The sequence below is a fragment of the Egretta garzetta genome, unplaced genomic scaffold, assembly GCF_000687185.1.
Source record: "Egretta garzetta isolate BGI_Z169 unplaced genomic scaffold, ASM68718v1 scaffold311, whole genome shotgun sequence".
NCBI lineage: Eukaryota > Metazoa > Chordata > Aves > Pelecaniformes > Ardeidae > Egretta > Egretta garzetta.
This window is the reverse complement of record NW_009258678.1, coordinates 496799-510968: the sequence shown is the minus strand read 5'-3', so window position 1 is coordinate 510968 and position 14170 is coordinate 496799. Positions and strand designations below refer to the sequence as shown.

Sequence of the window (14170 nt, the reverse complement as noted above, 5' to 3'; positions counted from 1 at the left end):
GGGAAAGACAAATATAGCAAAATGCATTGTACTACATTTTCCTATCAAAAAGTAATTACACACCAAGTTTTGATTCTGTTTAACTGCAGTAAATGTTAAAATCTACTTGTTTTACTGATTTTCCTTTTGGGGAGCCTGCCTACTAAATGAGTAAACTACATCGTAAATACAATATTCTCAACCAAAAAGACAATACAAGGTGCACAAAACAGCAGTTTTGCAAACACGACTGACTTGAAAACTTAATTTTTTGTATGCTCAATGGGAGAAAGCTAAGCTTAAATCAAATTAGTTTATCTTATAAAATTTTAAATTAGAATTTTAAACAACGAACAGTTAAATATCGTCAACATGCTATATCTCAAATCACAAGTACTGTTTAACCACTAGTCTCTCATTCTAAGTAAGTGGGTCAATTAAAAGCACACACCATAAAATGTTAAAGATTGTCAGGCTTTGACAAATGCATTTTTATCAAACAGTAGGCAAATTCAAACCAATGCACATCTTCAGTGGGGAGAAAAAAAAACACCAAAAAGCCTGAAAAAACCCACACTTGTAAAAAATAGGGTAACGGATTAATCCCACATCATCCTCTAGCATATGGCTATGTCTTGGGCAATAATCAAAATCCTTCCCATTTTAAAAATGGGCTACCAATTGATAAAAATATTCTTCCACAAGTAAAATATCATTTACAATGGCACTGACATTTTAAAAGGCAGGAAAAAAGGAATTACACATTTATGGATAAATTTCTTGTTTGTTAAATCAAGCTTTATTGATAAAATGGAATTCAAAGTATTTTACTTGGAACAGCAGCAGACCCAGCCAATCAGGATTGTAAAAATGCTGCAGACTCCTACAGTATGTAGAAAGCTGCCTGTTCGTGCTCAGTGATTAGTAGTTTCAGGTAAGGGTTAATGAAAAAAGAGGTGCAAAGAATCAACACATTCTAATCCCAAGGTTCGTACGCGTATGAACATGATGCTATTAATAGGGCATGATTTAACTCCCACTGAAGTCAAAATCAGAACTCCCTTTAACTCAATGTAAGAGCAGGAGTGCGTCCAAGAAAACGATAGACGTTTGTTGAAGGATGTGCACTACTCCCGGTTATTTTTCCACTGCCAAGCAAATTCACACACTGCAATTTCTGGTAAGTTGCCCACAAGTTCAGCTTTCATATAAAACAAAAAGTTATCTTTACAGTTTTGTGCACCTCTTGAGCACCTAGCTGGCTAGGCTGCTGCTCCTTGCAATCCAAAACCACAACATGAATTTAAAGGGATATATATTGTCGCAACACACAAGCCAAACATTTCTTCTAACCTTTATAGTGATTTAAAGCAGTTCATAATTAAATATGAGCATTTTGTACAAAGACAATTGCACTTTACAAAAACAAAATCATACAACATAAATTGCTGGAGTCTGATTTACAACATGAATTATGGTTTGAAATCACGTTTACAGAAGTCTGTTTTACAAAAAAGATCAGTTCCTGGGCTAGATGTCGTACTGCTGTAGTCACTCTCGCCAACACATCATATTCCCTTCTTTAATTAAGGTTGAGGATGGATGTTAAGAAGGGTCACTGAGGTTGGGCTGCACTTTCATTTGAAGGATGAAACGTGAACTCCACAGCTAGATGAGCAGTTTTACCACATATCATCAGTTGAGGCAGAATCCTTAAAGAAAAAAGAAGGAACCCTTTAAAGTCTGGAGTGCCCATAGTTACGGCAGTTTCTGGATAATCCAGACTGAAAAGGGTAAAGACTGAAATCATTTTAGGAGTCTGTTTTCTCTCCCCTTTCAGAAATAGCATTTAAGAATTATCTAAAACCCACACATGCTTAATTAACAAAGCATTAGTACCAAGACATTTCAAAATCTGACCAAGTGTTTTATAACAGCCTTATCAATGCTCAAAATAATATCCTAGGAACATTATTCAAAAGCATTCCTGGAGCAGTTACAAGTAACACAAAATGAATACACTGACTACACAGGTGCGTTAAGAGCAGGATGCGCCTCATGCCATTTGTTATTATCATTACCATCTTTTGTATTTTCAGCCCTCCCTCACTGCCCAGGAAGATACAGTCATCAACTGACACCCTGCTATAATTCAGATCAATTTTAACACTTATAATTTAAGATTACAGAAGTATAGTTTGGGCAACTGCAGGAAACCCTAATTTTGGATGGTAATAAAGCCGCAAGGAGAAAAAAAGATGTATATATGAAAAAAAGGGGAAGCAGAGACATGCTGTGCTCTAAATCACAACCGTGTGGCCACACTACATGGCATTACAACCACACATCCAATACCTGAGTATCCCTAAAATTCGGTCCATTTAGGCCCAGGGGCAACAGTGGATTTTGTGTGACTACCGCACCGCTGAAAAATGTTTAACCGATTCCTGCTATCAGTTAAAAAAAATCCTAGTACAAATCGAATATTTAATTCTATAAAGTGTTTTTTGATCCGTTTGCCTTTGTGTCACATCTGTTTCCTTTTCCCTTGCTTAGACTGTTCTATATTCAGCTTTCTCTAACTGCCTCATTAGTTGGGTACATAGGTTAACACCACGACCAAGAAGCAGGACCACAGCTCGGTAGCTGAAGCAACAGCTATGTCAGTAGCATAGGCATTGGAGAAAACTCCTTCTGTACAGCAGCCTCTGGTTGTTTCAGCATTATCTGCTACCTTCCCTTAAGTAATCAAGGGCCGTGGTGGGCTTTAACAACAGAGTATGCTGGTGCTTCCACGGCTCCGCTTCCCTATCATTACTGAGACTGCAGGAGGTAGAAATATTACTCCTCTTTAAAAGCACTGCCTTACTGATTCCTTCAAGAGAAAAGAGGCTAATTAAGTCTCTAGCAGTGCCACATATGACACTTTCTTAGCACGAAAGTTCTGCACCCTTCATTCAAACTTGCACACAGAATTCATTACAAACCATAAAGAAGAACAGTTGGCACGGAGGTGTAGTAAAAAAACCCCAAATCACTAAAATTACCCTTTGCAAAAAGTACCACCTCCAGTTTTTTCTTCAAGACCAGAAGTAGCAAAGGAGAGCAATTACATGAAAGACCAAAATGGTTGTGTTTGTTTCAAGTACAAGGATGAAGAATAAAAGCAGGAGTGAGTAAAAACACAGGAGCTGCATGCCAGCTATTCAGTATGGAAATTCCTGCATCCAAGTTGCCAACATCATCACAGAACAAAGATGTTTGTGTACTGTACATTTGTAGAACAGTGACATAGTACAGAATGTATTTTGAAGGTGAAGCATCCGCTTTCAGCCACTATTTAGGAATTTTTATGCTAAAGATATAATGGGAACTGCCAAATAAACTAGCACCCAGTTGTAAAGCCAACGCACAATTCTTTATGTCTGGATGCATTTCACTTAGGTCACACCTAAGCATGTAAGTAGTTGTGGCTGATAGGTAAAGGATCACTTTTACTAATTCATGAAGTACAGCACTTTCGGTGACAGAATGTTGTTTCCAGGCTGGGATCACTGTTCATATTTTAGAGTTTTGGATTTTTTTTCCACAGTGACAGTGGATTCATGTCGCTCTGATCACTGCTATATTAGAACCTGAACTGTATCCTTGCTGTAAGATGCTCTATGCTTAAGAATAAAAGTCCTTATGCAGTCCATTTGGAAAATTAGAATATCCTTAGAGCTGATAGTTACAAATCCATTTAACCTACAAGTATAGCCTTTTTACTCTTTATATTTGGGGAAAAGCATCTCCCATAAGAGAGAAAAAAAATACACATGACTCTCTGCACCATTTGGCAGAAAAGCATTTGGAAACCCAGGCAGGATTGAAATAATGAAATTCCAGAGGACAAGCAAATCAACCATACCTGAGTTTTGAGATTGTGATCAGCAGAAGGCAGCAGAAAACAATTACAAAACATAGTCCAAAGAGCACAACACTGCTATTGCTTCTTTGGGGGAAGGCATTGTTTAACAAGAATCAGTAAGATATTTCTTTACAAAACAGCTAAAATAATCGGGGTGGGGGGAAAGATAATGTAAGAGAAAGGATACTTACAGTATCATCATTCCTGTAGGGGTTCAGTCTGTTATAAACGGCTTCAATCACACTCCGTCTAGAGCAAAAAAAACCCACAAGATTTTAAGGTTGAGGTTTTTTTGGTTTTTTTTTTTAAAGTCAACTTCCCCAAGTACAACTTTAATTTAAAATGTAAACTTTAAAAGGTTTTAAATTCACAGAACCAGGCTTACTGCAATTTAACACTAAGCGTCATTAACACAGCAGCTACCATATCCTTTAAAACCTTTAGGTTCAAGAAAAACAAGGCTGAATACCACTCAGAGTTCAGCAGAAGAGCACAATCTGACATTCAGATGAGGCTGCGATGCTGCTTGGTGCTGCTACGTCTCTTGAATTTGAAAAAGGGCGTCAGAAAACTTGATGGACGTTGAATACCCTGGTCATTGGTGTGTCTGATGAACACCACAGTAGTACTTCATGTATCATGGCACTTTCACAGGGGAATAGTGTTTTTTATTTTCTGGATGCACAAAAACTGCATTCTGAAGTACATTTTTGTTTGTGTTACATTCTGAAATGTACTTTCCATGTGTAAACCTGAAAAAATTATTTCTAAAGTAATACTCTTTTACAGTATGTCCAATACTATCCTGCAACTTTTCTCAATAAAAATTTAAACCACAAATAGCAGTTCTACGTATTGTACCTTCAGACTGAGAAGAATTTTGGCTGGTAAAAAATATTAAAAAATAATTCAAGCATCTTGACAGTTTCCTCCTTTAAAAAAGTATTTGCTTAACATATGTAAGATAGCTTGTAATTACCCTTCTTCTCTGGGATGATAAAATATTAATAGAAAGATTGCAAACAACATGTAAATGAGCAACATGGGCGTTCGGTTTTTTGGTGTTGTGACGTTTTTTGTTTGTTTGGTGGGGGTTTTAAGTTTTTTGGGTGAAAAGGTTTCTTGAAAACTGATACTCAAAGAAAACCAATGTGAGGCTGAAGGAGGAGCCTTTGCCTTACCTAGCATGTAAGGGAACAACTTTGGAGGGGGAGCAGGAAGGAGAGAGGGGAGTGAAAGACAGTAATTATAGACTGGACTTAAAAAGCAACTTTCTTCAAGATCCCCTTCTGTAGAACCAATTATGACGAAGTAGCAGACTACAACTGCGACACAAAACAAGCGTCAAAGAACGACTTTTTAACTGCTCACAAAAGCATGCAGAGCAATCACAAAGGAGCGCATTAGAAGAAAAAAAAGCAGATGATAGGCTTTATAATCATCCCATAACGCTGAAAAGTCAGGAACGACCATGCAGCAGTATAAACATCACAGTACATCTAGTGAATGATCACAGGGCGTGGAAGAAGAGGCTGAATTTAAAGCAATGAAAACAAGCAATTACACACAAAGTACATTGCACGTACAAACTGGAAACTTTCCCTTATCTTTCAAGAAATAGGTATTTGTGATTCTAAATAAAGGCATGTTTCTTGAAAAGCATTTTTTCCTTCCAAACTGGCAGTAGTGCTTTGAGTTACGCTAACATCCAATTAAATCCATACTTCTATCAATCCCTATTCAAACTAGCATCACTAAGACACAAAATCCCATGGAAGTAAGTCACTTCAGCACTTCCTCACACCCACGATGCTACTGCTAGCCAAAGGAGATTGAGAAAAAAAAAATCATTTTGTATGCCATATTTCGTGAGTAACTGATTCATCTGTACTACAGCAACACATCTTAAATAGACGCTGCTATTATATATAAAATTGCCATCTCTTCTTTTCCTAGTCAAACAGTTCATATAAGAAAGATTTTGTTTTGTAGAAGTCCTTTACAGTTCAGTTGTTTATTTCATACCTAGAGTCTTCATGCTTTGGTGTAACAATACAAAAATCATACTCTGAAGGGTTAAAAATACAGTCTGTACTGTATATGCCCAATTTAACACAGCACAGGTTCATGAAAAATCTTTTGAACTAAAAAGCACTTGGTTTGGTGTGCAAACGAGCTAAGAACATTGCTTCCTTAAAGACTGAACATCAATTTGAGAAGCCACAGAGCACCAGCACTGAACACTTCGAGGACAAAGCCAGCCTATGTAAAGATGTAAATCTAACTTCCCACTTTTCTTTTTTTGATAGACTTCTATCTAGTTTTCAGATTTGTCACAAGCAGAGAGATACAAAAGCAAACTTTTAAGCAATTACAACATTGCTTTAGCTACAGACGAGAAAAGAAAGCTGCCAGGCAGGACATCCTATGCATATCACTTCTGGTTGAAGTGTAGAAGTACATATCCAAGTAACTAATAAAGTCAGTGCGTTATTTTTGCATCTTCAAATGTAACCTCCCACCCAGAAAACCCAGTTAATTACAAAAAACAGACACACTCAGGCCACCCTTAAAAAATACTCGGTCCTTCCCAAAACTACAGTTTGATATTTAATTTTAGTAGTGATGCATAGTTAACTCTGTTCTTATGCTTGTCCTTTTCATTCAGAACAACTAAGTAATAAAAATTGGAGAACAGATCATCACCTTTTGTCCTGTACCCTTCTTCCCTCCCCCCACTTTTAAGAGTGGCCTTACAGTTAAGTTTCAATTTAAATCAAAAACCACATTTACACTGATGTGAACTCACTTGCTTGCCAATTCACCCCCTGGCGGGAGGTTTGGGATGCTCTCAGTTGCTAACGTACGCATCACGTGGACTAAGTCTGGGACTCCTTCACCCTGCTTCTTTATGATCTCTGGGAATCAGAAGTACTTTTTTTGTAAGTGCAGTCCAAATTTAACTTAAAAGATTGAAACACTCAGTTTTATAAAAAGGCAGCTTAACTTCTTTTTGTATATATATATATATATATAAAAGATGACAGACCATATTCACCATGGTAATTGTTAACTTTGGTTCCATAAGAAAAAGAACGTGCAACAGACTTGACAAAGATATACTGCTAACTGATAATATGCACACTGGTTTTAGAAACACAAAGCTACCTAATAAAAGTGAGAAAAAATTCTTTAATGGCTTTCCTGCTATACATTAGATATAATAGAAGATGTAATATCTTCCCAACAAAATGCCCTGGGCATGAGGCAGATATTAACATCAGCTTTATCGCTGCAACAGAAGATAAAAGATTATCACCACCATAGAAAGCATAATGTTTTCAAGAAACAAAAGGTTAGACATATTACAAGTAACTCCTCCCATGGCCGTATGCATATTAGCCAATACCTGTATCTTACTGCATTACAGCAACATGCAAGTTTTAAGAGCTATTAGATATAAATTAAAAGCCAGGGACATCACATCTAAGACACAGTTCCATCCTCAACTCACTTAGGGGCTATGAGAATACTGGGCAGTTATTTATAGCTGATCCACTCCAACTCCTGGGTGAAGAGAATCTGTACTGTAGACGGTCACATTTGCTAAGAAATTCATTCTTTAACTTTATTCTTAGGCCTGGTTTTTGGTTTTTTGTTTTTTTTTTTTCCAAGTCGTAAGCACACGATTTTATTTGAACTCAAGAGATTTCAGACCATACCACCCCTGAAGAGTTGCTCTTTAAATAGGCATTTTATGAAAGTTAAAGAACAAGCACATTTTTAAAAATGCATCTCATCAGTTTCTCTGTAAACATGAGCTCTTAGAAATTTTGAGAGAGATGAATTATTAAGACTTGGCACTGTTGATCTTCAAGTGAATACTGCAGCACACATACAACATCGTGTACATATGTGCATATATATATACATGCACATATGTACATGCACACTGTTCTTCATGTAATAAAAGCATTTTACACAGCTTGAAGAGTAGTTGGAATTCATCAGTACCACTTTTGAAAAATACTCTAGCATTCCATTTTTGCCCTAAATGATAATTCCAGAAGAGCATACAAAGTTCCCATTTTATAATTTAACGAGTAAGATCAGGCGCATTAAAAGCTTTTAAACCCAACATGTAACCAGTCCTTTTTAGTTAAATTATAAACAACAATTGTGAATTACTTTTTGCATATGAAATAGTTTTTTCAGGGCTGTGTGTGCTTACAAAAAGCATCAGCTCTGTTTTGCAGTCAGGCTGTGTAAATTATTTGCAAGGTACAGTGGAAACACTGTCTAACCCTCAACCAGTGTCAAACCCTGTAACACAAAGCTTTAAGCTGTTTAATTCAAACCCTACATTTTAAATACATGACACCACACACCATAGACACCTCAAAAACTTGCCATTTCCTAAAAATCTATAGCCAAAATTCATTTTACCATCTAGTATTTAGTAAATAAATAATCTGTAAATAAATAATCTACCACTCTTATATCTGAATAAGAAGCAAAGATCTCAGATTTGGTTTGCCAAGTTCCTTTATTGTGCAATTTTGAACATCTAGTATATTCTACATTGTGCTAGTGCTAAAATTCTGCTGTACAAAAATAAGGAATTTATAGTTTACCTATACTACACAGTTTCACAACCTCTAACTGCAGTACATTTAACATACAGTCTCCACTAAATGAATACATTTGTAGTTTGATAAACTATAGATACAGACTGAATGAACACTGAAGACACAACAAATGGAGTCGGTCTGCTAGCTGTGTTTAATTTATTGGAATTACCTTCTTTCAATACATCTTACAACCCTCCCCCCAATCTTCAATTTACTATTAAACCTTCTACACATTTTCATGGCATCAAGTACTGGAAAAAATGTACTCACAACCCTAAAATAAAAGGTTTCAAAACATATCTGCTTTTTCATATTCTGAATGGGAATTCCACACAAAGTTTAAGAAAAAGCCAGAGCTTTGATTGGTGAAAATATGGGAAGGAACATATAACAGCTAACTTAAATTATTTATCTCTATTGCAATATTGCAAGGATTATCTATTACGGAATGGTTTTATGTAAAAAAACTGAGAACAGAAAAAATCTTAGACACGTTTCTTTTTAGAGTCAACACATCAATAACATGTATTAGTGCAAATAATAGCAACACATTTTGGAATGACTGATTACTTCTACCATGAACTTCACATGATATTTTACGAGTAACATTGATTTATTGCAAGTAATGGCACAAAGATGCTTCCCCAACCTTGCTGCTTCTTTCATTATTATTTATTGTAGCTAAGAATCTGGACCACAAACACATCAAAACTGGTAAAAGGAGAGTCCCAGATGGCATGGTAAGTAGAGAACTTTCTGTGTTTTTTAAAATTTGAATTGCCTCTAATTATTCAATATGATCATCAGTACTAAGCCCTATTCAGTCTTAAAATTTGCACTTCTTCTTAACAGTAAGTATGAGGATATATTCTGGGCTGAGGGAATAAAACTACAACCAGAAAAAAAATGCACATTAGTAAGCATCAGATCTCATTACTTGTTGGACTATGCTGAGTACTGAAGTGCATAAAAATACATAATATGCATTTTCACCAAGTTTCCTTTTTAATGGATTTTAAATTGATGTTACAGATTAGCAAGATCATTCTGGAAGTACTCTTTACATATTCTAGTTCCTTCAGTTTAAGATTAGGCTTTTAAAGTTAAGCACTGCCATTCTTAAACTATGCTAGTATAACACCAAGATTATTCACTGGAGTGTTGAAAGTTTCAGATGCTGTAGCAGTCCTACCTTACTAGCCAATACTGCATTATCCATTTAGATGAGGGAATAATTTAACTGCGCTAGAATTATTAAGTTAAATGTAACAAAGTTAATTGACTCCCATTCTTGAATTTCTGCTTTAGTTCAGCCTCTCAACTTCCATCATGAGTAAGACCTAAAAGGCCAAATTCTAAACACAGCTGATACAAATCACTGCTGGGTTGATTAGTGTTTACTACATATTCATTCATTTAAATAGTATCTTTGTGCAACAATAGACAAAAGACTGAGGACAACTCTAAAAAAGAAGCAAACCCTTGAGGGGAAGTACAGCTTATTTCCTCAAGCTGTTCAGACATCATCCCATTAAATTAGTATTAAAGTGCTTTATAACTACATACAGAATCCTTCTGCCTCTATGCAAGTATCACACTTTGCCCATTTCTGAAATTTTGTATTTGTATAAATGTAAAGTACTAGCAGCTAAATTCATTGTATGTACCATAATCACATGCAGTTCCAGTGTTTAGGTTCTTCATTTACAAAATGAAGTGTCCGTACAAAAATGTCAGCTTTCCTCACTGTAATACTCCTGGGGTGCAGTGAGGCCAGCTGAAGATGGAGCCTTAACTTGAACATATTTTCATATTCTAGGTCTTGGGTTTGTCTGAACTCAGACAAAATATCTAAGATATGAAGGTAATACTTGCCCAAATTAGGAGAGCTAGCATGCTGTAAATTAACGTGCGAATTTACAGCATATTTGTTCTTCACCAATTCTGTGAGTGGGCATACATAGTAAGCTCTTCAAATGCCTGGTGCAAAACTGCTCACTGCTTTGAAATGGAGAAAGCTATCTGACAGAACTCACGCAGCTTTACCACGAGCTTGGGATATTCCTGCTACACTGTCAAAAAGATTCACACTATTGCTTACTGTGCACCAACTTCTCCTATTAGGCAACCGTTAGATTAAAACACAGAAATGTCTGCCTGGACATTTGTTCAGGGACAGAACAGATGTAGTTTGCCAAGACCTTGCGAATGAGTTCTTTGAAAAAGGTGATACTTTCTGAAGGAGCACCTACACAGGTCGTAAGTGCTTTGCAATTGCACATAAAATTGTCTGAACCCAGAATTCCCATGTAGGCAAGTTCTCTCTGAAATTTCTGAAGCTGCACTATGTTATCTTCATGCAAGTTAAGGAGGAAAAAAGTGCACAATATATTCCTCTAACTTAATAATCACTGATACCATAGCTGTGAAGAACTCTGTGTTGTGCCCTGTGTGCTATTAAGGATTCTTGGAATATATAGACATAACTGTACTTGTAACATATAGGTCTAGAGGAGTCCACTTCAAAGACTTAACCTATGCAAATAATGCATACAGCGTGTCTTATGTTTCAGAAACAAACTCCAAGCTGTGGTTGTTTTTAGGTACCAAAAGGCACAATATAACTCTAGTTTTAATGAGAAATCTTTTAAATCAAATTGATTTCAAATATCATTTTTAGTTAGTGTCCCAAAATGCTTAAGACTTGCAGTTTCAGTTTAAAGTTTAAGAACTCCCAAAATACAAATTCAAAGCAAACTTTTGAAGTTATTATCAGAGTAAGATGAGCTCCCAGCTTTTGTTCATCATGAATGCTTAAAGATTAGCTTTGACAAATTTCTGACATACTTTCAAATAAGTAAATATGTTAGCAGGTGCCTTAAAGATGACAGTAATCAAGCTGTAACCCCTACCATAATTGGATAATAAAACATTATGGCTAACTAATTTGTACATAATGATATGGAAAAATGGCACTCAAATGACCACCTTCACAGACACTTTGCAAGATATTCTCATTATTTCATTCAACTCCATATAACAGGAACCAGGATTTACTGGTCAGAAGTTAGTGCTGTCAACGGACTCATGAAGAACACTGAGCACAGATGAATTATTTCTCTGCCATCCTGAGTAATTTTCAGGGCTATAGACTGCTGCACTTTCATAGCAGAATTTTTTCAGGACATACAGCAGGACTATATGAGTGCCTTTTTCAGAGAGGTACACTAGATGACCAATGGCACTTGAAGGTCTATGAAAAAGCCTGTATGTGTTAAGAGTTTAGTTGTTGGAAGGGGAAGGGGGCCAGGGGGTCTGTTTAGAAACAAAGTTACTTATTTTTTTTTAAATGATCCACCTTCTACTCTGCTTTCCAGGTACTTGTCCAACTCTGCCTCTCTTTTCACCGCCTCTGGCGATACCTTTGGTGCATTCGGAAAACAGATCAATATCACACTCATGTTGTCTCGACTTCCCTGGTGGAAAAGAAAAAATTATTTGAGAATGTATACACACCAGGCTAAAGACACATCAAAGCATTTTACACATAAAAATTCACAAATCATATGGTGTCAGAATACAGCTTTTACTACTATAGATTAATATTATTATTAGCCTTAATTTCCCCCCACCCCACCCCTTACAGAAATCCAGAAGTCTGCCCATTCATTCAGTACAATGTTTAAGTCATAGAATCACAGAATCATTTAGGTTGGAAAAGACCTTTAAGACCACTGAGTCCAACCATAAACCAAATGCTGCCAAGTCCACCACTAAGCCATGTCCCTAAGCGCCTCATCTACCCGTCTTTTAAATACCTCCAGGGATGGGGACTCAGCCACTTCCCTGGGCAGCCCATTCCAGTGCCTGACAACCCTTTCAGTGAAGAAATTTTTCCTAATATCCGATCTAAACTTCCCCTGGTGCAACTTGAGGCCATTTCCTCTTGACCTATCACTTTGTTCTTTCCTCTTCTATGGCTCAAATACTACGTGGAGCCAATTACAGACAGCCCATTGTCTTTTAAAAACTGACATTATTAATGAGTGATGTGTAATTACAAAGTTGTGTTCCATCTTGTTTTAACTACTAGCCCATCATTTTGGGAAAACAGCTGAACACTAGATAGGTAAAGAAAACCATTACTGTGTAAAAGCACTAAGTAGGGAGGTGTTGAATTCAGGCAGTACTTCCACCTAAAATCACAGCTATTAGGTTGGGGGTTTTTTTCCCCATTTTCTTTTAGAACAAGAAAAGCTGCAAGTGAGAGAGTCTGTTAAAAGACCAGCTGGAAGGGTCCCAGGCCTTTATAAAAGCATTCTTTGAAATAGAAAGATTTAAAACTCCAACTAAACAGAACCCTCATACTTGAATATGAAAATACAAACACATTCCACTTACAGAAAGTAACTGTTTAGTTTACTTTCAATACCCCTGTGCTCTGGTCTACAAACATGCATCCATATGCTTAACTTTTAACACCAATTAAACTCACTGAAGTCAGCAAGATCAAGAACAAGCCAGTGTTTAAAACAAGAGTATATGGGCGTATGGGGAGGTGCTAACAGTTGGCTACTGCAAAGCTTACAGCATCCACAAGCCACTGTTCCTTCCCTGTTATTTGTTTTCAGGACTACCAGACAAAAATTGTAAACAAAAATATATGCATTATCAATCTGCCCAAGTGTTGGAAAGCAATTACATTTTTCCAGAAGGGAAACAATGGCCTTGTCAGCCATGTGGCAAGAACGGAAATGCTGTCTTGCCTCTTTATTATCAAAAATGTTGGCTTTTTTACATTATGACTTATAGCTTGCCTTTCGAAAATTAAGTGTCAAGCTATGAAACTCAATACTTCAAATCTGTTCTGTAACTGCACCATCCTGCAACTTATTAATACAAAGTAGAAGTTATTGTAGACAATATTACAAAGATTTGTTAAACAAAACAGTCCCATCTTCTTCTACCTGAGCTAGTTTCAAAGCTGTATCACACAACACTGAATAAGAAATACAGTAATTAAACCAGAATAAAAAGTAACTTAGGAAGTCAGATCTTCATATAGTCAAGAAATTTTAAACTGCAAAAAATTATGAAGTCAAGGTTCATTCATTCTACATGTATCTTGGTGTCATCGTGACAGTAATGTTACTACTATATGCCCAAGAAAGGAGGGGAAGATTAGGAATGGAAAGAATATTCTCTAGCCTGATCAAGTCTTAAGAGTTAAGGTTTTGTAAAGTATGTTGCAAAACACAAAAGGGCAGTTTTTGTCCTGGGCTTGCCCATAAATTCCCATTAGCTTCCAGTTTCCCAGTGATCACTATGTATGTGTACATGATTTTAAACTCTTTGTTAACCAAAACCACCCAGAAAGCAACAGTTTCCGTTCTGCGTTCATTCCCCCTCTATTACCATTTTATGGTAATTACTGTCAGTGTCATGTTAACATAAACCATTGGATACTCATAGACTGGAATCAAAACTTATTTTTAACATGTTCATAAACCTCTAATAGCGAAAACATAGTAAACTTCTTCTCTCAAGTCTGGCTACCTTGTACAAGCAGGTGTCAACTATCTCATTGCAAACTTTCTCAAGGTCATCAGTGACTTCAAGTCTGGATCTTACAAAGTCACACAGCTCTTCA

General features: G+C 36.5%; 1 protein-coding gene across 1 annotated transcript in view; it reads right to left on the bottom strand.

The window, feature by feature from the left end:
* Positions 1–7: 7 nt before the first annotated feature.
* PPM1A (protein phosphatase, Mg2+/Mn2+ dependent 1A) overlaps positions 8–14170 on the bottom strand; it is a 14907-nt gene continuing 744 nt past the window's right edge. Inside the window, 5 exon segments of the mRNA XM_035888668.1 lie at positions 8–1691; positions 4081–4138; positions 6699–6807; positions 11879–11996; positions 14077–14170. The exon segment at positions 14077–14170 is cut by the window's right edge and continues 45 nt beyond it. Coding sequence (XP_035744561.1) covers positions 1662–1691; positions 4081–4138; positions 6699–6807; positions 11879–11996; positions 14077–14170 — 409 coding nt within the window. The 3' untranslated portion in view covers positions 8–1661.